Source organism: Lynx rufus, unplaced genomic scaffold, assembly GCF_022079265.1.
Source record: "Lynx rufus isolate CCGP_SWC_20201006 ecotype Redwood Valley unplaced genomic scaffold, mLynRuf1.p SCAF_19, whole genome shotgun sequence".
NCBI classification, from domain to species: Eukaryota; Metazoa; Chordata; class Mammalia; order Carnivora; family Felidae; genus Lynx; species Lynx rufus.
In genome coordinates this window covers 24,171,264-24,194,589 of record NW_025814833.1, presented here as the reverse complement: position 1 = coordinate 24,194,589, position 23,326 = coordinate 24,171,264, and the positions used below count along the sequence as shown (strand labels likewise).

Sequence of the window (23,326 nt, the reverse complement as noted above, 5' to 3'; positions counted from 1 at the left end):
ATGGGGCGCCTGTGTGACTGAGTCGGTTAAACAACTAACTTAGGCTCAGGTCATGATCTCACGGTTCGTGAGTCAAGCCCTGCTTTGGGTGAGGTCGAGCCCCACTTCGGGCTCCACGCTGACAGTTGGGACCCTGCGTGGGATTCTCTCTCTCTCCCTCTCTGCCCTTTGCTCATTCATGCCCTCTCTCTCAAAAATAAGTAAATAAAATAACTATATATAAAGAAATGTTGGCTAAACGAATGAGAAGGTAGAAAGAAAGAAATAGGAAAAAGGGAGAGAAAGAGAGAGAGGAGGCCAGAGAATGAAGAGCCCTAAGGCAAAAAAAAAAAAAAATTATTGTGCTCTATGTGGGACCTGGAGCGGTGGTGTGCCTAGGGCAAGGGGGGTGGCATGGTCATGGTGTCATATAAAGGTGGCAAATGTGGAAAGCCAAACCTCTGGCCCTAGTGCATACTACACAATTACTCGTGGGCATGTGTTGAACAGAATCATAGCTTGTTGGAGGGCCAGGAAGAACTGTAAAAATTACAGCCAGCTACCCACTGACAAAGCTTGATACATTCTGATTTAGTTTAAATGAGGGGTATTGCTTTCGGAGAAAAACGTAACCTCCACCACGCCCTGTTACACCAGCCTTCTGAACCACTCCCAAACGCTGAGGCTCTTAAACCTGCGCATGCACCAAAAGTTCGGGCGGCAGAGCGAGCGGTGAGTGGTCCCGCTCCTCTTCCCCCACCCCCCGCCGAGGGCTATGCCAGTTGGGGACCACAATGCTCCAGCGTGGGACGTAACACAGTGAGGGGCGTGGCCTGGAGGACGCATTACCCTAGCGACCGCCACGGTGGCGGCGCAGACTTGACCTAATCGTAGAGCGGGAAAGGTGTGAGTGAAGAGGTGAAACGAAGAGGGCTTGCTGCCCCAGCCCCCCCGGCACCCTGGGGGCTGACGGGCGGCCATGGATCTGTACCTCTGCAACTGCTATAAGGCTGCCGAAGCCTCCACCACTAAGGCGGCCGCCAGCAGCCTAGCTGCCGCCAGAGAGCAGTGCGGCACCGTGAGTGGCGGCTGGTGCGGCGTAGTGGTGTCCTCCTAGCTCCTGGGCGGAGTCTTGGGTCGGCGGGCGGACGGAAGGGGCGGAGACCTCAGCGGAGCGAGCGGGGGAAAGTTCGGGCGGGTGCCTGAAGACTCAGCTTCAGGCTCCCAGGCGGGGCAGCCCGTAGTGGGGAGTGCTGCCTGTGGCCCCGACCAGCGTTGGGTGGGGTCCAGAGAGATGGCTGGCAACTCGTGGAAGCTGGGAGGCTTTCCGAGGCGTCAGCAGAGCGGGCTCTTTCAACCCTGAGTGGATGGTTCTTTGGTTTATGTGGAAGTATTAGCCCATTGAAATGTGTGTGAGTAGATTGATCTAAACTAAAAGAATAGGTCTTAAAAAAAAAAAGAAAAGACTTTCTCATTGTATCTGACAGGGCTCACAAAAAAAAACCCATTCCAGAGGTCGGAGCAGCTAATCTATTGGATCTTCTTCTTGGGGTCAAGCTGCCTGTTATCCCAGGAAGCAACAATGTATTCTACACTACAAATATAAGTGAAAAGGTAAACTGAGTTTTAATAGTGCTTAAGTGATTTTATTTACTCTTTTTAACTTGCTATTAAACTTGAAATACTTGCTATGATTTTGCTTTGAGTGAACTTCAATTTCACACACAAAGTGAAGGTAAAAGAGTTCAAATGTGTAGTGTCTGAACTTCACTTTAATGATGGAAGGACCCATGATATGCCTCAGCCACCAGTTCATCCTTAGTTCCAAACCAAAGCCTGCGCTCCCAAAGGTCGGGGTCTTTTCTGCCTACCTAAACATATCATGCTAATTCTTAATTCCGTGCCTTTGTCCATCTGGCTCCTGCAACCTGGCATGCACTTTTCTCCCCTCCTTCCTGACCTTCAATTTGAGCTGTCTTTTAAGAGCTACCGGAAGAAGCCTTTTCACAAGTGTCACAACACAGAGCTAAGCTTTCCTTAGAATTTACATACCATTGGTCTGCACTATCTTAGTTATCACTGAATCAGCACTTTTAGTGATTCAGTGTGCTGCACTCACATTGTTACACATTTTAAGTCCTCTGCCTCTGTCCTTAATTTAGGCCAAGCCTGAAGGAGGTTCAGAACTTTCTAGCTGAGGGTGTGCTTTGATCACAATAGCAAAAGGTTTTACAGGAATAATTCTGACATCCTTATTCTTGCACTGTCTAGTATGTCATCAAGGATGAGTAGGGGCTTCTTGGTATTTCAGATACTTTTCTAACATATAGGATTTTTTTAGGTTTTACTGGTAGAAAACAACAGAGTTTCTCTTTTGAAAACGCATAATGTTCTACTAAATATATGTCAATCTCACAGAAATTGACTGAGTCACACTCCCACAAATTAGCTTTCCTAAAACATACTCAAACCCTATTTCACTACTAGTAGTAACATTCCATTTTAGTTTATAACTGTAGCCCTATCTGTTGTTTTTTTTCCTCAGTTACCTTCTATTTGCTATATTTCTATACTGTTCCTGCTGTTCACTTGTTAGCTACTTCTTATTTCCAGGGTTTTTTCCTATACTCATTTATACTGATTATTTCTGTATTATATTGATTACCTCCAAAATATATGCATTTAATCATGATCAAGCACTGCATTCAACTCCCCCAAAGACTCACTTTGTGGGATCTTTGTCTTTTAACAGGATCTCCTCAAGAAAGTAAGACTTTATATTTACACCATTAGGTGTTTTTTTTAACTCATTTTACCCTCATCACCACCTTATAAGGTGAAGCTATGATTTATCTAAGGTCACAGGTAGATAGTAGCAGAATTCAGACCAGAACCACCATCTCCTGACTCAGGGCACAGTTCTTCACCTGATCTTTCAGCTTCCTCAACTGCAGACCACTTAAGCACATCACTACAGAAACAGGGAATTTAAAGGTCTTTCATGTTTTTTTTGAAAGCAAATGAAAGGCAAAATTATAGTATCCAACTGTCTTGTTTTCAATCAGATTAAAATGTAACAATGTAACCTACATATCTTTAGCTATGCACTAATCCAAACCTGACAAGTGATCCTATACTTCAACATTTTGATACCAAACTTATTCTCAAGTAATTTGTTTATAAATTAATTTGCTTATTAGTATACTAAGATAGCAACTGTTCACAAACTCCTTAAGTTGCCTTTGTTGTAAAGTTAATAGTAAAAACTTTGCCAATTAACTTAGACATTCTGCTTTCAAGAAAAGATAACCTGTTAAAAGAACAATTTCCATACTTTTAAAATTTTTCCCTGTGACCTCCCACTGGCAGGTAGTGATGTTATAATAGATTCTTCAGTTCAGGGAAACCAATCATTTTAATTGACAATAGAAAACTTAACCCTGGCTTCAACAAATGGATTTGTTTCTTTCTTGATAGGTCAGTAGCCCAGGGTTGGTCAACATATGTCTGTTACCAACAAAAGTCAATATCTAAAAGAAGAAGCTATAACCAATCTGCTAATTGCAGCATTGTTTCAACTGCCATCAACTGCTGATCATTTCTTTTCTAGGAAAGATGTGGGCTTCTTATCTAGTCCCACTGTAAATTAAATCATTGCCCAGAACGATGTCTTTCTTTGCCTTTTTAAGGAAACATTGGTAGTCAGTGAATCCAGTTTCCTGATATAGGTCCCTTAAGAAAGACAAGAGGCTAGCACAGTCAAGCAGTCAGAAACTTACAAAGGAAGCTTTTAAATCTAAAAAGAAAGCTAGAACTCTATCATTCCCCTCTTGTCTTGCCCCCTGCCCACATATGAAGCATCCTACCTGCCTTGCAGGAACTCTTAGGGCAACACATCACTGTTCATTAATTGGACGGAGGTTGAGGCTATCACCTACCTCCAGCCTAAAGACAGCTTTGGTAGAGAAGAGAGAAAGAGAAAGGCAGTGAGATTAACCTAAATCAACCCACTGTCCACATTCCCTCACTTCAGGTTCTGCTTGCATGCTTTATTTTCACTGAACAACCTAGTCAATTCAACAAATTGAGGTTTAAAAGTGCAATTTCATCCATTTTACATATGTAATACTTTTGAATCTGTGTGTTTGCAGCTGTACCAGCCTTCTTACGACTTTAACCTGACTGATCCTTATTGCCAACTTTTGGAAACCAGCTATAAAAGTCTGCATGATCCACATTTAAAAGCATACTATAAGCGAAAAGATATCCTAAAGAGATTAAAGAAGGGTGACTACATCACCAACAACAATAAAGTAGGTTGAAGCCTACTTCCTTTTAACTAGCAGAAGTCTAGGGACTTGATAGACACTTGGTTCTGTTCTTCACTAGGAGCTTGTATCAACTTTGGATAGACAGCAAAGAATATTTATTAGAGAACTCAATTACTCAGTATTTGGATTTCCAAATAAGACTACTTGTTGCTACTTGACCTTTTTTCTTTGATAACAGCAAAAGACAAGCACCAAATGATTCAAATATGTAAAGACATCCATACACACATATTTAGTTGTGTATTTTCTCCCAGCTGTATTGTAGTGCCTTTCCTCTTGTTCTAAAAGTAATAATGGCACAGTATACCTATCAAGGAATATTTCATATACCTTTTGAGAAGACTAGAGACAAAAACCTAGCAGAAAACAGCATAATGAAATAAATTGGGGGAGGATATTAAATGTCATTATTATACTGGTGTTTTAATAACAAATTCATTGGGAATAATAAATTTCTGATTATGATGTGAACCATATTATTGAAATAATATTATTTAGATAGATATTTCCTGGTGATACAGCAATTTTAGACACCACTTTCCAAATTGCTACCAAAATGTGCTGTTATTACCCTTGATCCCAAAATTGTTACTAAAATGAATGTTCTTATGACACTTTTCTCTGTAAAGCTTTATGACTGTCACAATTTTCTGTTTATACATTTGGTTTTCGGTTTTGTTTTTATAGGTCATATGTACTTTGAAAGAATTGAATAAGTACAGGCAGTATCTGACTACTTTAAAATTAGACTTTGAAAGAAACTATATAAAAGAACAAGTAAGTTAATACTTAAATTTGTTTTATTTGGGGCCTGTAAAGACAGTTTTTATGTAGGATTTAGGAGAAAGGTTTGGTCCTCTGCAGAATATCTACTTATAATAGCCTGACCTAAAATTATTAAGGTAACAAATCAAATAAGATCTCTAGAGATCTATAAGAAATAAAGATGAGACTTTTGCCTTTAATTTACAGAGAGAAATTTTCACTTATCTTGAATGGAGCCACATTAGACTGAAATGCAGGTTAACAGAATTAACCATTTGTAAAGTACAGGAGGTTTACTAAGCCCTAAACTCAAGAAGGCATACCAAAGGACAGGTTTATTTCCAGCCAGTATAAAGACCTTAATTTTTTCTCTCTCAGAAAATCATTGAAAAACAAGTAAATAAATTGAATGAAACCAAGAGAGCCTATGACAGTTATGGAAATGCACAATTCCAAGAATGGCTGTTACAGGAAGGTACACATGCAACTCCAGACCAAGAGCTGGTAATAAAACACAGGTACGACTGAAGTTAATGCATATTTCGTGGACATACTATAGACCCCAGGAAGTTGTAAAACTACTAGAAATCATTGAAAGCAGGATGAAAAAAAAAAGTATTAGACACTATTTAACCCCCTATAGTTTTCAACATGGAGAGAAAGGAAAAGGAGATTAAGAGGTAACAGGTTTTGGGAACCCTGGTGCCAAGGCTTGGGAGGAGAGTTTCTTCCTGAGAAACTGGAGCCACCAGAAGCCCAAGAGGTGGGCAAAACTGATATTTGAAGAAATCTAAAGTACAAATCCCTAAGCCTGGGAAACCCACGTTCATAGTAGCAGAGAGAGAGATGTGTTCAGCATGTTTCTAAATTACATTTAAGGAAAGTACTGCAGGGTCAAAAAGGGAAAGTTCCTATAACTTCAGCTGATGCTAATACAAACAGGTGTTGTTCCCCCACCAACCATGTGTGTTCATTCAGCTATTACCCACACATGTGCACTATTACCATTCAGCGGCCAAACCCATGCCCTAGGAGGCAGAGATGAGTTCTAGTTCTTTCTCTTTTACCAGGGGTGAGGGCCAGTCACCCTTCCCCTGCCTCTTAAATTCCATGGATTCATGTCATGATATGCTAGAATATGTGCTAATCTACCAAAGTCCCAGACTGGTAATCTGCAGATCTCTCTATACATGGAAGGTCATTCAAGGACTTGGAAATTACAGAGAGACCAGTAACCACTTATTTTTTTGGTAATTTTTTAAAGTTTGTTTGTTTGTTTGTTTGTTTGTTTGTTTGTTTGTTTAGAGCATACAAGTGGAGGGGCAGAGAGAGAGAGAGGGAGAGAGAATCCCAAGCAGGCTCCATGCTCAGCACGGAGCCCAACACAGGGCTCGATCTCACAACCTCGAGATCATGACCTGAGCCGAAATCAAGATTTGGACACTTGACCAACTAATCCACCCAGGCACCCTTCACCCACTTATTTTTAAAGGAAATTCAAATTGACTTATGTTTTGAAGTTAGTCTTTAAGCTGATTTCAGCTGCCTTTGGAAATTCATGTTCCTCAAACTGCTGAGCTATAAATAATCTCTGTGTAAAATGTTTTTAATCACTCTGCTCCATATTTTGCCATTGTCCCAGCCACAATAAGAGACTTGTATAACAGAGTCTGGTAAAATTAGTATAGCATGGTGAGTTAGTGGATCAGGTGAGCTTAAAGGTCCCTGAAAAACTCTACATTTCCTGTATTTAAGAAACAAAAACAACCCAGAAGGTGGTTTGGGAATATCAAAATAGATAATATCATCATAAGGGAAACACCCAATTTACTTTAACTTATATTTGCACTTTTACTTAGATATTTAGATATGATTAGCAAGGAATTAGACAAGGTTGAGCACACGGCAGAAAAGCAGAGCACATTCCGGATGAAGGAAGAAGAACTACAACATCAGGACCACATTAGAAGAAAACTTAGTCTCCATAGACAAATTGAAGAGGTGAGGAAAACCAAATTTTAAACATTGAAGGGGAAATTTCATATGTTTGTTTCATTGGTAAACATTTTTTTTAGCAATCCTACCATATTACCTGAAGCTATTTCAGGTCTAAAAAATAAACCACTATTAAAAATAACAATAATTTAAAGAATAAACCACTGTTTTTTATCAGTTATAATGGACAAGCTTTCACTTAACATAGTGAGATTGACACCACAAATTATATATATCCATTGCATTTCTAGTCATTTTCTACTCTGAAAGTTTTAGATATTAACTCTAGTGAAAAATTATCACGCCTGTATTCTCTCAAAGTTCAGACAAGCCTATTTATTTCTCTGTCAAAATATATTTAAGAGCAACCGATTACATATGATATACCCCTTAGTCAATAAGAGAAAACCCTCTTGTCAACATCTTTTTAGACCCATCTTTGGAGCCAGGCTTATACTTGAATTAAGTTTCCAATAGTAAAATAATTATCTTCCTTTTGCCATTCAATTGCATTCGCTAACATATTCCCAATGAAAAGTAGTAAAAGAAGCCCATTCTAAAGCCAGTGTAAGATTTTTATTATGGTTGACTCGATTTCTGTAAGGCCCTTGACTTGATCTAATTTGCTTATTGACAAAATACAAAAAAAAAAAAAAAAGACAATGAAAGAAAACCCTCTGCTAACTACCATAATATTGTGCTCCTTAGGGATGGAAGACAAAAGAAATGCTTCTTCTAACCAACATTGGAGAAGAAGTAAAAAGAGAAGCCCGAATTGAGGAACAACGTCATAAACTCTGGGAGGAAGCCCACCGGAAGGTAGAGTGAGCTTTTACCAGTAACTTGGGCTATTTGAGAAAAAGCTTTTGCCAATTTTGATAATTAAAGTGTGAATTATCAAAAGTGGCCTAAACTCATGAGGATAGCTATTGATGGAGAGACCCAGTCTGGTCTGAACCTGGACTTCAAGGGTTGGTCTGAAATGGGACCAGTGTCCAGAAAGTGGGCAATGAGTTAAATTGGATCTAGTTGTTACAATATATTCTTCATGTTGGACAACAAAAGGAAACTCACCCTTACTGCCTTCCTAGCTTTGTACTCATTGTGACTTCAGAAATCTCAAAATAGGAATGAGGGCACCCTTCAAGTAGACCATCATATTTGAAGTATCTGTTTTGCATTTCCAGTGGCAAGTTGCTGTTCAATTTTTAAATGTTAAATGTATTTTTTAATATTTAGAAACAAGCACTTCTAGAGAAAAAAATCGCTTATCATTTACAAAAAATGCAAAAGGATGACCTTAAGAGAGAAGGACCAGGGGGAAGTATAAATGAAAACAAAGGACAAGACAAAAGAGAAGGTGAGAGAGAGACAATAAATGATAAAGTCGCTAAGTAGAAGATGCATATCTATATATTAAATATGGTGGCTTTATAAAATAAATCTCTATGTGCTTATACAGAGAGGTCACAGGCCCCTTGCAAAGGGAAATCCTAGAAGCCCACACTACCTGTGCCAAGCACTATGCAAGGCACCTCCTAGTTACAGCTCAAGTTGTAAAGAATCTACATACACACACAATATTATTATATATATAAAAAATTCAACGCTTCTATAAAGTGATTCAGTAGACAACACTGCCTGCACTACAGGTTTAAAAAGGAGCCAGTAAAAGGAGACAGTATAAAAAAATACAATAAAGGGGCGCCTGGGTGGCGCAGTCGGTTAAGCGTCCGACTTCAGCCAGGTCATGATCTCGCGGTCCGGGAGTTCGAGCCCCGCGTCAGGCTCTGGGCTGATGGCTCAGAGCCTGGAGCCTGTTTCCGATTCTGTGTCTCCTTCTCTCTCTGCCCCTCCCCCGTTCATGCTCTGTCTCTCTCTGTCCCAAAAATAAATAAACGTTGAAAAAAAAAATTAAAAAAAAAAAAAAATACAATAAAGAAGGAGAACGATATATATATATATATATATATATATATATATATATATATATATATAGACAGAGAGAGAGAGACAGAGAAAAGGAGCAGTAAACGAAAACATTACCAAAAAAAAAGAGAGAAACAAAGAGAGAGACAAAAATATTTTTATTTATTTTTTTAAATGTTTATTATTTTTTAGAGAGAGATGCAGAGCATGAGCGGGGGGAGGGGCAGAGAGAGGGGGAGACCCAGAATCTCAAGCAGGCTCCAGACTCTGAGCCGTCAGCACAGAGCCCGACGCGGGGCTCGAACTCATGGACCGCGAGATCATGACCTGAGCCAAAGTCAAACATTTAACCGTCTGAGCCATCCAGGCGCCCCAAGAAAAATATTTATAAAAATGGAAGAAAACATTTCAACTCAGGACCAGTAAGATTATACAAAACAGTAAGAGAGCAAACTAGTAAGAGAGAGGAGGGAAAAAGGATTTTTCATTTCCAATTTTTATTTTTTTAGGTTTTTTTTTAAAGGAGACAAAAGAAGAGACATTTAAAATACACCAAGCACAAAACAGAAATAGATAAAAAGTAAGAACCAAAGGTTAAAAAGGAAGAGGCAGTAAGAAAAAATGGTACAAAAAGAAAAAAATGAAATGAAGAAGAGAAGGAAAGAATGAATAGGAGAGAAAAAGAAAGAAAACTGAACAAAATAAACCAGTAAGAAAACACACACACACACACACACACACACACACACACACACACACACACTAGATGAGGTGGGTGGGAGGAAAACAAAAGCAAAGAAACAAAACAAAAAGACTAGAAGGAGAAAGACAAACAGGCAAAGAAAAAAGAGTGAAAGAAAGAAGAAACAGATATACAGGGAGAAAATACAGGAACAAAGAGGGAGAAAGAAAGGAAGATGGAGAGGAAAGAAGTTTAAAAAGGATAATTCAGTGGGACAAAGCAGAATAAAAATAGAGTGAGAGACACAGAGTCTCTCACAGAGACAAAGGAGTTTGACACAGAGAGTCTAGTGAGAGACAAAGGAGTTTGAGTCATCTAAAAAAGTCAGTTCAGAGGCGCCTGCCTGGCTCAGTCAGTAGAGCACATGATTTGATCTTGGGGTCATAAGTTCAAGCCCCACGTTGGGCATAGAGCTTACTTAAAAATTTTTTTTTAAAGAAGTTGGGGTGCCTGATTGGCTCAATTGGTTAAGCCTCCAACTCTTGATTTCAGGTCAGGTCATGATCTCATGCTTTCATGAGTTCGAGCCCCATGTCAGGCTTTGTGCTGGTGGTGTGGAACCACCATTTAAATATTTTAAAATAAATAATAAGTCAATTTAAAAATACATTAAAATTAGGGACACCTGGGTGGCTCAGTCAGTTTAGCATCTGACTCTTGATCACAGCTCAGGTGATGATCTCACGGTTCGTGAGATAAAATAAACTTTAAAAAAATTTTTTAAATACTTTAAAATTAGATGGATGGATCAGTCAATTCATATATACTTAAATACATACATTCATATACAATTAATTCATATATCCTTACATAAATTCATATACAGATACATAGAACTGATTTTTTAAAATATTTTTAATGCTTATTTTTGAGAGAGAGAGAACAAATGGGGAAGGGGCAAGAGAGAGAAGGAGACACAGAATACGAAGCAGGCTCCAGGCTCTGAGCTGTCAGCACAGGGCCTGACGTGGGGCTCAAACTCACAAACCTTGAGATCATGACCTGAGCTGAAGTCAGACGCTTAACTGACTGAGCCACCCAGGTTTCTCAATAGAACTGATTTTTTAAAAGAGAAGCCAGTTATAAAGACAGGAAACAAAATAGAGGGAAAAGGGAAGAATAATTTAAAGTAGTGAATATAATGAGAGTAAAACAAATAGGGGACTGAGGCGGGGTGGGATTAAGGGAAGGAAGGGGCAGGAAGTAAATATATCTATTAAAAGGGAAGAGTCTGGGGAAAGGAGTAACAAAGGGTGTGAACATGAAAGACAGCATGAGGATGCTGAAAAGGAGAAGCTAGTGAGAAAATTAAGTACAATCATGGACAGGAGGAGGAAATCAAGGTCTAGAAAGAAGAAATTAGTTAACAAATACAGTAAAATAAAATAGATACAGAGAGGGGCGCCTGGGTGGCGCAGTCGGTTAAGCGTCCGACTTCAGCCAGGTCACGATCTTGCGGTCCGTGAGTTCGAGCCCCGCGTCGGGCTCTGGGCTGATGGCTCAGAGCCTGGAGCCTGTTTCCGATTCTGTGTCTCCCTCTCTCTCTGCCCCTCCCCCGTTCATGCTCTGTCTCTCTCTGTCCCAAAAATAAATAAACGTGGAAAAAAAAATTTTTTTTTAAAAAATAGATACAGAGATACATAGATATAGAAAAGACTGGACTTTAAAAGTACAGTCCACTAAAAAAAGGAGTGTAAGAAAAGATAAATAGGAAGACATTGTAGGAAGCAGTTATGACAGCTTAAGATGGGAGGAAAAGATGGAAGGGAGGGAAGGAAAAGGAAAGCAAAGAATTTTGAAAGGGATGAGGCTAGGAAACTTGGTAAAAAAAAATAACAAGATATAAGAGTAAGAGACACAGGAGTTTAAAAGCAGAAGCTACAGTGAAAATAAGTACAATTGAGGAAGGCAGGGAGAGGGAAAAATATAAAAAGATGTCACTTAAAATAGAGTAAAATAAAGATAGGTAAACTGATGAGACAGTTCAGCAGTAGTGGGGGGGGGATGGATGGATGGACAGACAGACAGGATTTCAAATAGAAAAAACCAGTAGTAAGACTGGACAAAAAGAAAACAAAAGGAGAGAGAAGGAAAGAAGTTGTTATAAGGAGCCACTAAAAAGAGAAAGGAAGGGAGGGAGCAAGAAAAAGGAAAGAAGGAAGTAAAATTTGTATAGGATGAGTCAGTAGGGAAAAGTTAATTTGCAAGAGACAGATGTGAGAGTATCAAGGAAGACCAGTAAAATAATCAAGTACAGAGGTGCCTGGGTGGCTCAGTGGGTTAAGCATCTGATTCTTGATTTTGGCTAAGGTCATTATCTCGAGGTTTGTGAGTTCAAGCCCTGCATTGGGCTCTGCACTGACAGTGTAGAGCCTGCTTGGGATTTTCTCTCTCTCTCTCTCTCTGCCCTTCCCCCATTGGCACTGTCTCTGTCTCTCAGAGATTAATTAATTAATTGATTATTAAATTAATTAATTAATTTTAAAAAAATAAGTACAACTGTGTAGTGTGCAAGATTTTTAAAAAGTAGAAGACAGTAAAAGAAAGAATGTAAAATAAAGATACAGGGGATTGATAGCCAGATAGATGGCCAGCCAGGTAGGCAGGTGTATAGGTAGAAAGACCTGATTTTAAATAGGAGGAAGCAGCAGTGAAGACAGGACAAAGATGTATAAAGAAATAGGGGAAAGGAGAAAAAAGTTTAAAAAGAGGAGTAGTAAAAAGAGAGTAGAAGAATGGCAGGAAGAAAAGAAAAAGAGGAAAGGGGGAAGGAGAAAGAAAAGAGGAATGAACACAGGAAGGTGGGAAAACCAAATGAAGGAACACAGACGGGAAATAGAGAGTGAGTGTGTGAGTGGTTGGGTGGAGATAACAAAGAAGGAAATAGGGAGGAAGAAAGAAATGAGGGAAGGAAGGATGAAAAAGCAGGAGGGGAAAGGAAGGAAAGAAAAGAAAGAAAAAGAGGCAGTGAAAGAAATGGAGTGAGTAAAGATCTGAAGAAAGGGAGGGAAGGCGGAGGAAGTGAAGAATGGAGGGTAGATCTAAAGAGAAGTCAGGTAAAAATAAACGTGGTTAGATAGATGGAAACCAGGTATATAGGCAGACAGGATTTTACGAGGAGGACCTCATACAAAAGACAATATTAAAAGATAACAGGAGAGCGGGCACCTGGGTGGCTCAGTCAGTTAAGCGTCCGACTTCAACTCGGGTCATGATCTCATAGTTCTTGAGTTCAAGCCCCATGCCAGGCCCTGTGCTGACAGCTCAGAGCCTGGAGCCTGCTTTGGATTTTGTGTCTCCCTCTCTTTCTGCCCCTCCCCCACTTGTGCTCTGTCTCTCTGTATTTAAAAAATAAATAAATATTAAAAAAATTTTTAAGATAACAGGAGAGAGTATGAAGGGAAACAAAGTTTATTCATTTCTTAATGTTTTTATTTATTTTTGAAGGAGAGAGACACAGAGCATGAGTGGGGGAGGGGCAGATAGAGAGAGAGACACACAGAATCTGAAGCAGGCTCCAGGCTCTGAGCTGTCAGCACAAGCCCGGAACCCATAAACCATGAGATCATGACCTGAGCCAAAGTCAGACGGTCAACCAACTGAGCTACCTAGGCACCCTGAAGGGGAAAAAAAAAAAGTTTACAAGGAGAACCAGTAAAAAAGGAGTATATGAAGAATGGAGGGAAGGAGGGAGTAAAGGAGCAGGGAAAAAGAGAAGAAAGGAAGTGAGGTGGGGACATGAGGAGAGAGGGAAGGCAGGGAAGTAGGGGTGGGGACGGAGGGAGGGAAGGAGGAGAGAAGGCAGGGGTGCAGGTTCACCAAAAGAAGGCAAAGCAATCCAGAGGAGGACAGCAAAAGGAGTAAGAAAGAGACCTAGAGACAGTTGATGAAGATCTAAAGGTAGAAGGGAGGGAGGGGGTGTGGAGAGGGAGAGAAGGAAGGCAAGAAAAAGAGGAATATTCTAAAATGGGGTGAGACTAGGAAAATAGTAAAACAAAAAGAAGAAAGAATATTAGACACAGAGAAGTTGAAAAGGAGGAGCTAGTAAAATATGATGTACAGAGTAGAGGACAGAGAGAAAGAGATCTAACAAAAGTCAGATAAAAATAAAAATAAAGATGGAAGGAAGACAGCTAGATGATAGGTAGGTAAATGGTAGATAGATAATAAAAGGTAGAAGACACCAGAGGAGAATATGTGAAAAAGGTAGAATGAGAGAGAAAGAGAGAAGAGAAGAAAAGGAAAAAGGTCTGGAAGTGGAACCAGTGCAAAGTGAATAAAGGAAGAATGGGAAGAAAGAAGGAATGAAGGAAGGGGTAAAAAGGTAAGAGGGAGGTAGTGCAGGGAAAATGGGGGCAGTGGGAAGGAGGGAGGGAGAAATGAAGACAGGAAGGACAGAGGGTGGGGATGAGGATAGAGATACAAAAGGAATGTAGCAAAGAGAAGGGAGGGAGGGTGAAAGGAAGGAAGACAGAGCAGAAGTAGGAAATAAGGGAAAAAAGACTAAGTTTATGAGCAATGAGTCAGTAGGGGAAAGTGTTAAAGGAGAGAGGGAGACAATGGGAGGGGGAGGAGCCAATAAGTAAAGCAAGTGCATTGTGAATGATGGGGGATTTACAAAGTAGTAGTCAAGTGTATGTCAACTATACTTCAATAAAACACATAAAAGTCAATAAAATACAATGTAATAAATATGGATAGATATCTAGGTAGGTAAATGGATGGGTGGGTAGGTGGGTGGATGGATAGATGGGATATACATTGATAGAAAGATAGATAACTAGATAGATAAAACTGATTAGAAAAAGGAGAAACCAATAAAAAGAGTACATAAAAGAGTTAGAAAGGGAAAGAAAAGAAATGGAAAACTTTTTTGGACATGGGCCAGTAAATAGAGAGTAAAAGAAAGAGAGAAGATGGATGGACAGGATAAGATAGAATAGGGCAGGGGAAGATAGGATAGAGCAGGATAGAATAGGATGAGACAAAATAGGATATAGGATAAGTTAGGTCAGGATAGGATAGGATAGGATAGGATAGGGCAGGATAGGATAGGGCAGGATAAGATAGGGTAGGGTAGGGTAGGGTAGGATAGGATAAGATAGGATAGGATAGGATAGGGTAGGGTAGGGTAGGGTAGGGCAGGATAGGACAGGGCAGGATAAGATAGGGCAAGAGAGGATAGATAGAGCAGGATAGGAGGATGGGCAGGATAGGATAGGGCAGGGAAGAGGAGGGAAAGGAAGCAGAAGGGAGAAGGAAAAGGAATAGAGAGAAAAGAAGTTTTAAAAGGAGAACAAAATAAAGGGCTTTTTTAAAAAAATGATAGAGGAAATATGTGCAAGAGAAAGTTTTTAAAGGATGAGCCAGTAAGGATAGACAATGTGAGAGGAAAGAAAGAATGAAAGTTTATGAAAGAGTAAGAAAAGCTCATAATTTAGTCCAGTGAAGCAATGAGGTGGTAACACCTGCCTCTGGGATAAAAAAAAAAAAATCACTTCAGCTATATTGCTTCCTCCATCTTTAACGGTTAGCTTCTAATTACAGTAGGAAGTTTCAGGTAGGCATCTTTTTTAAATGTTTATTTATTTTTGAGAGAGAGACCAAGCAGGGAGAGTCTAAGAGAGAGAGGGAGTGAGAGAATCCCGAATAGGTGGTGCACTCTCAGCATGGAGCCTGACGTAGGGCTCGAACTCATGAACCTTATGATCATAACTTGAGGCGGAATCAAGAGTCGAATGCTAGGGATGCTTGGGTGACTCAGTCAGTTGGGCGTCCAACTCTTAATTTCAGCTCAGGTCATGATCTTCCAGTTCCGTGAATTCGGGCCCCACATCAGGCTCTGTGCTGACAGGGCAGAGCCTGCTTGGGATTCTGTCTCCCTCTCTGTTCCTCCCCTGCTTGCTCACTCTCTCAAAAATAAACTTTAAAAAAATCTCATAAAGAACGAGTCTAATGCTTAACCAACTGAGCCACTGAGGCACCCCTAAAGTAGGCATCTTAAACAGTGGCCACCTCAAATGGTTTTTAAAAAGGAAAATATTTTTAAAAATATGTTCACAATATCACATAGGTGACAGGAGAATGAAGAGATCTATTTCACATATGAAATAGACTTATACCACTATAATAAGGCCATCATCTTCTATCACATAGACACAAAGGGATGCATATCTTAAAGCTCTAGTGAAAATGCAATCAGCACACATAGTTTGGAATCCTTTTGTCTATCTGAATGATTAGAAACAGTAACTGTAGTCATCTCTTTCACAGCTGAGGTATATGTGTACTGTCGCTTGCCCCTGCCAAGCTCTGAGGCACAGCCAAGGAAGATCATGAGCACTCTCACAGCATCTCCAGCATAGTTGTTTGTGCTGTCGTGCATCCCCACACAGAGAAAAGGCCATGTTCTCACTGGGCAGAATGGAGGGATGGAATTTTTTCCCTTCTCCCAGAAGACAACTCTGCCCAAGTATAGCTTTAACTACACAAGATAATACTGTAAAAGGGATTGCCTTGTCTCCCCATCACATCTGTCTTCTGGTTTCTCAACCTTGCCACTATTGACATTTTGGGCTGGATAATTCTTTGTTGTGGGGGCTGTCCTTTGCATTGTAGAATGTTTAGCAGCATCCCAGGCCTCCACCCCCTAGATGCCAGGAGTGACCCTCCTCTGCCACATTTGTAACAATCACAATGTCTCCAGACATTTCCAAATGTCCACTAAGGGAAAAAATTGCCTCCCATTGAGAACCACTACTTATCCTCTGCAGTTCCTCCTTACAGCCCCATATGTATGTTAGCATATAGCTCTCCTTTTATTGGGCATGAAAGAATAAATAGAATCTATCTTGGATAACTGTCATGTGCACTATTAAAAACAAATATTTTCTTGTGTTTCTTTAAGCTCCTTCCCCAGAGATAAAGAAAATAAGTGATAGTACCAGTGGCCAGAAATTACACCAAGGACAAAAATGTAATTGAAATTATTTGATTAGAAGTACTAAACTAGTAATTTGTAGAAAGACGGGATTTGGTACTGACCGCATCTGCTTACAATGCAGATAAATCCTCTATCCTATGTTATAAATGATGGATTTTGAGTAATATTTGCCAACAGTGCTACAGCCTCTCTTGCTTTCTGGATTAGACTCCCTAATTACTCACTCAGTTCATGTCACTGCCACCACATGCCTGTGAGCAGGACCACACATATTTTGCAGCTGACAAGTCTGCAAGCCCAGTTCAGAGCCCTGCTTCTCCATGGCCCCTGCTCCTGATCTCATTTCTGTATTTTTCCATTACCAACAAGATCCCAAGGCATTGTTTTTTAACCTGTTCCTCACTGGCTCCTACCGCTACTACTGCCAGTCTTCATTCAGCAAGCAGTTCTGCCTCCTAGGGAAGCTTTTCCCTGCATCTCATTTGTTTCATTCACCTGGAGAGTCATCCTTGCAGATTGCTGACTGGAGGTGCTACTGATGTTTCTAAAGCCAGCAGCCCTAGGGACCTAGTGAGGACCGAGACTCCAACCAACACTCTTTCTCAAAACCCTGCCCTTGCTTAGACTTTGGAATTTTCAGGCCTGAAGTAACTTCTGTCACTTCACTGGCAGTAGAAATATTTTATTCTGCCACTTATTTTTCCTCAGCAGTGGAGCATGCCCTCAGTGTTGCCCACTCTTATTCCCCTGTTCCTTTTAGAACAGCCTGACGGAGTAGCAGTTGTTGTCATTCCAAATTTCAACCTATTTCTTGAATAGGCTTCTCTAATACATATATGACTAGCACATTTTGCCAGTGCCTTCCTTCTTTTTGCTTTTGGGCTCAGTCATTGATTTTTCTAACATATTGCCTTTGTGGGGCACCCATAATGGCCCTGAATTTCATGTAGCCTCCCCCATCTTTCTGCTTCTTTGCAAAAGATGATGTCCAAATGTCTGGGGTAAGAGGTGTGGCTAATGTTCTTATTTCTCTATGTGGCAGCAATATGGGCATCACCTAAACAACTTATTAGAAATGCAGATTCTCAGGCTTTACCCTGGACCTACCGAATTGGAATCTACATTTTCACGAGATCCCCGTGCTTTATATGCACACTGAAGCTTGGGGAACAGTGGCATCTGTGACCTCATGGAGGTGAAATAAAGCCATGGTGCTTAGACGAAATGTCTTCTGCCTCTGGTCTCCAGAGAGAGAGATGTTCTTATCTCTTCTGACATAGTGCTTGACCTATTGACATTCACAGTGGAAGTCAGCCACCAGGGCAGTGACTCATGGTTCGGTCTCACTGAACACAGAGCCCTCTGGCTTTCCCATTCCACCTCAATTCTGGCTGGCTGATCCATAACACTCAGGGTGGGGCCCTCTCACTCCACCACAGTGACTGCCCTTGGAAAGCTTCCCAGCCAAGAGTGGCTTAAGAAAGCAAAATCTCAAGGGGAAATAGGAAGAGATTGGTAAACAGGTACAAACTTTTAGCTATAAGATGAATAAAGTCTAAAGGTCTAATGGAAAACATGATGACTATAGTTGATTGCACTGTATATAATTGAAATTTGCTAAGAGAGCAGAACTTAAAATGTTTTCAACAACAACAAAATATAAATATGTGAGGTGATGGATGTGTTAATTAAATGGGGGATCCTTTCACAATATATACATGTATCACATCACCATGATGTCTTAGCTATCTTACAATTTTGTATGCCAATTATATATGTCACCAAAGCTGAAATTAAAAACAAAGAAAGAGAGGGAAAGAAGGAAGGGAAGGGAAAGGATACCAGCTTCAGAGAAAGGCTTGCTCTGCTTGACCATACTATATTATAGTTTGTGGCCCATGTCCCAGGTGAGGAGAAGGCGGCAGCAGTGGGGGATAGTCTAAGAGATTCCTTCCTAGAACCGTAAGTGGGGAGCAGAGCAATAGTTCTTTTCTCTCTATGCTAACTTCACTTGTCTGAAGCAACCAAGACCCAAAGTAAGAAAAACGTAAGAGCCTCTTCTGATTTCTTTGCTCTCCAGCTTCTCCCACCACCCTTTCACTTTCCCACCATCTCTAAGCTGCTAAAGGAATAGACTTCCCCCACGCAACTTTCCTCAAGTCATATCTTCCTTCTTTCTGAGCCCAGATAGCTCTTCCTGGAGGGCTAGGGTATCTCCCTCCAGTACACTAAAGGAGAGTTATCTGAGCTAAATATTCCAGTCTGTTGCTATACAAAAATGAAGGTTAAATTTAGGGAAATTCTCGAGACAGTTGCATGGCTTGCAAAGCATACTGTCTTGGCTATGTCATCCTATTTTTGAATGACAGGTGCTGAATATTACTTGGGTCTATATTGTGGCATTCCTCCTGTTAAAAATTCTAACCTCCTCTCCCCTAGTTCCACCCCCAAGCAGGTGGAGTACAAAACTAGGGCAGAGGTCTTGTACTTAGGGAGTCAAAAATGAGAAAATAATAAAAAATTTTAAAACAGTAGCCCTGTTGTATAATGGCTGTTTCATACCTGTCAAGCCCCAAAAGGAAACACAACAAGAGATGGGTCTTCAGACCTACATCTGGAAAGTATGCTTACTGTAAAAAAAATGTAAAATATAGAAAAATATGTAATATATAGAATGTAACACCATAATAAATACGGGAAAAAGGCACAAACATTTTACTGAAGACATACAGATGGCGAATAAGCACATGAAAGAGTTGCTTAATATTATTAGTCATTAGGGAAATACAAAGTAAAGCACAATGAGATACCACTATATACCCAGTAAAATAGTTAGAATTTAAATAATTGAATTTACACAAGTGTTTGCAAGGACTTGAATCAGCCAGAACTCTGACACTACAGGTTGGAATGGAAAATGGTAGCTAATGTAAGTTAAACTACCATATGATCCCAGCCATCCCTGTCTTAGATATGTGCCCAAAAGAAGTGAAAATATATGTCCACATAGAGACTCATAGCAGCATTATTCATAATAGCCAAAAAAACTGGAAACAACCTAAATGCCCATCAGTGGGCAAATGGATGAAGTATAGTATGGAATACTATGTAGTAATAAAAAGGAATAAACCATTGTTACAGGCAACAATATTGATGAATCTCAAAATAAATATGCTAAATGAAGGAAGCCAGTCCGAGAAAAAAAAAAAGAAAAGGAGAGAATACATCCTATATGATTCCATTTGTAGCAAACTCTAGAAAATGCAAACAATTATAGTGTCAGCAGATCAGTAGGTTGTCTGGAAGACAGGTAGAAAGAGGGATGAACTATATGGGGAAACAAGGAAACGTTTGGGGGTGGTGGAAATGTTTGTGGTGATGGTTTCAATAGCTTGTATATGTGTCAAAACTGGACAAATGGTGTGTTTTAAATATATGTGGTTTATTGTACTTCAATTGTATTTGGATAAAATTATTTAAAATTATATGATTTCTCTTTCATTTACTTTTAGGACCAGGTCACCGTTCTCTGAGTTTTGTAAAGGTTCCTGCCAAAAACTCATCAGTCTTCATATCTTCTCAGCATGATGTACAGAAAAACAAAGCAGAACAAAAGGTAGAAAGTTGTATGTCTCTGACGCTTTGTATTGATCATTAATTTATCCTGTTAACTATTATTTCTATGGGATATTGTCTTCACTGCCATGGTACTGACTGGTCAGAGATAATGGAGTCCTACACAGAACAGAAGGTTCTGAGTCAGCATCATGTTAAATGTACCATATGGTTTTGCAGAAACTGACTTAAAAACTTGCTGATACTGATAATAGATAATGTTTACTGAGAATTTGCTGTGGGCCTGGGCCTGTGTTAAACTAGAAGGAGGGGAAAAGGGGGAAAACAATTGACATGATACACAGATATGGAAAAGACATCATCACTACTCATGAGGACTCACTATCCAAGGATTAGACACATATAAACAAAAGTCCTTACCATAAAATAAGACGAGAGTTTTGATTTGTACAAAATGTTTTGATTTGTACAAAATGTAGTGGGAGCACAGAAGATTTAGAGACTGGTCCTGCCTAGAGAAGTCTTAAAAGGCTTTATTAAAGGAGGGCTTCATTGTATTAGGTCTTGCGATATGAGTAGGATGCTTCCAGATGAATGAGGATATAGTGAGGCAGTATTACGCACTGATGTTAAAGTGTTAAGTGAGAGCATGATAGTGCAAGCCTGCAAAGCCGGGGCAGCGCCAGAGAGGAGACTGAAAGGTAGGTTGCAGCCATTGTTTTGTACACCTCATGGAGAATGGATTTATTGTCTCAGTAGTAGAGAACCATTGCAGGTTTTTGAGAAGAGATATGAAATAAGAATGAGATAGGGTTTAAAAAGATATTCTGGGGGCACCTGGCCGGCTCAGTTGGAAAGGCATGTAACTCTTGATCTCCCAGGTCATGAGTTCAAGCCCCACATTGAGTGTAGAGATTACTTAAGTACATACATTTAAAAAGAGAGAGAGAAGTCTTTTTTAAAACTAAAAAACAAATAAAAATATAATCTAGTTGAAGTGTGTGAGATAGATGCAGTGTTTGAGAGAGAGGAGATTAGAGGGAATATCGTTTTGAGTCTACTGTGATGGTCCAGATAAAAATGATAAGACCCAAACTAAGGCAGTGGCAGTGAGGGTAAACCAGAGGCTACGGATTTAACACGTTTCAGAGTCAGACTGTGTCAGGATTTGGTGACTCAATAGATGTGTAGATCCAGAGAGAGGGAGAGGATGATGATGATGGTGATGATGATGATGATGATGATGATGATAATGAGGAGTTAATTTTTGTATATAGGTTCTCTTGAAGTAGGATGTCTTTTCTCTGTGCTCCCATAGTGCTCAGGCTTACCTCTATGTCAGAAATCACTATACTGTGTCATCTTTTTCTGTCTGTTCGACTGTAAGATGATAAACTTAAGGTTAGGAATTGCATACCTTATTTTAATTCCAAGCAATGTGTTCAATCCATTGGATTGGTCCTATCTGAAATAAATGGAGTAACTCTAAGCTTTCTAGTATGGGTCACTGGATGGATAGTTATACCTTTTTTAAAAAGTGTATTTATTTATTTATTTTGAGAGAGAGAGCACATGGGTGGGGCAGAGAGACAGGGAGAGAGAGAAAATCCCAAGCAGGCCCCGCACTGTCAGTGTAGATCCTGACGCGGTGCTCGAACACACAAACCATGAGATCATGACCTGAGCCCAAATCAAGAGTTGGATGCTTAAGCAACTGAGCCAACCATGTGCCCCTGGGTTGTTACATGTTTAACCAAAATATGGAAGACAAAGGAGGAAAAAGTTTGGAAAGATGGGAGTACATGGGCACATGATAAGGTTCATTTGAAGTAGTTAGTTTGGGTACCTATGAGAGATATTCATCAAAGAGGTTGATACTGTGTATTAGCATTGAGACCAGAGCTTAGGAGAGAGGTAGGGGATGGGAAAAAAGGGGACATACTATATTAATGTGATTGCTCTAGAGCAAGCAATTCTCTTTTAGAAGCTTAATTACTAATGAATGCTTTTTTCTTGAATATTAAACCATACAGAAACATAAAGAAATGACTAAAACATCACATATTTTAAATGAAGGTAAGAAAATGAACAATATTTATAATTGCTCTGTTGTCTTTCAGTTAAATAGTTTTGTTGTGTAGTTTTCTAAATTATGCCTTTTTACCCCTTATTATAAAATCTGTGATTATTTTGATTAAGGAAGATATAAAAATTATTCATGGTTGTAAATGTTAGTATCGAACATTTTTGAGTGATTGCTGGGTGAATAGGCACTTTGGAATCTGCAAACCATGGGGAAGTTAGAATCTCTGCTGTGGCTGCCTATACTGATAGGTAGAGTAAGTTTCTGAAGTACTGTGATTTGTGCAGATAATTCTCCCTAGGAGAAGGTCTCTATCCTCTAATGCCATCCTTTCTCCCCAGACATAAAAATACATCCAATTTCCCATCTTCTGGCTGAACTAGAGGTTCACTAAGTCTCTGATAGTCTCGGCAAAAGATTCCCATGAATATTCTACACACACACACACACACACACACACACACCAAGAACACTACAACATCTCCATCTGGGTGGCCAATTAGCACCTTGAATCCAGCATGCACAAAACCAAATTCATGATCTTCTAGTCACCCCCAAACCTGTTTCTGTTCCTCCTTTTTTTCAGACACAAAGCTGGAGTCACCTTTGACGCTTTCCTATTGCTCATAGTCTACATCCAAAAGTTGCCATTTTGTCCAATTTACAGCCTTTACCTATCTCATAATCTTTCCCTCCTTTCCATTCACAACACCCCTGCCCTTAACAATTGTAATAATTTGCCTCAGTCTCTTTTTCCTCTTGTTAATCTCTCCTACAGTTTGTTGTGAGTGTAATATTCTCAAAATACAGCTTTGAACATATAATTACTCAAAAGTCCTCAGTGGTTCCCCCTTGCCTACTGAATAAAGTGAAAAGCAGTTCATTCTGAGGCAGGGGGAGTGATGGGAGATTAAGCTTGGCAAAGTAATTTAGGAATAGAAGTTAGGGAATTCAGGCTTGTCCCTGATGGTGGTGAAGACACT

The 23,326-nt window shown here is 39.8% G+C and overlaps 1 protein-coding gene across 1 annotated transcript in view; it reads left to right on the top strand.

Annotated features, from left to right (window-relative positions):
* The first annotated feature begins 958 nt into the window (after positions 1 to 958).
* Positions 959 to 23,326, top strand: part of LOC124513824 (fibrous sheath-interacting protein 2-like) — an 82,223-nt gene continuing 59,855 nt past the window's right edge. The window contains 11 exon segments of the mRNA XM_047081816.1: positions 959 to 1,057; positions 1,097 to 1,326; positions 1,440 to 1,593; positions 4,131 to 4,292; positions 4,998 to 5,087; positions 5,454 to 5,593; positions 6,935 to 7,076; positions 7,779 to 7,889; positions 8,310 to 8,430; positions 20,197 to 20,300; positions 22,294 to 22,336. Coding sequence (XP_046937772.1) covers positions 959 to 1,057; positions 1,097 to 1,326; positions 1,440 to 1,593; positions 4,131 to 4,292; positions 4,998 to 5,087; positions 5,454 to 5,593; positions 6,935 to 7,076; positions 7,779 to 7,889; positions 8,310 to 8,430; positions 20,197 to 20,300; positions 22,294 to 22,336 — 1,396 coding nt within the window.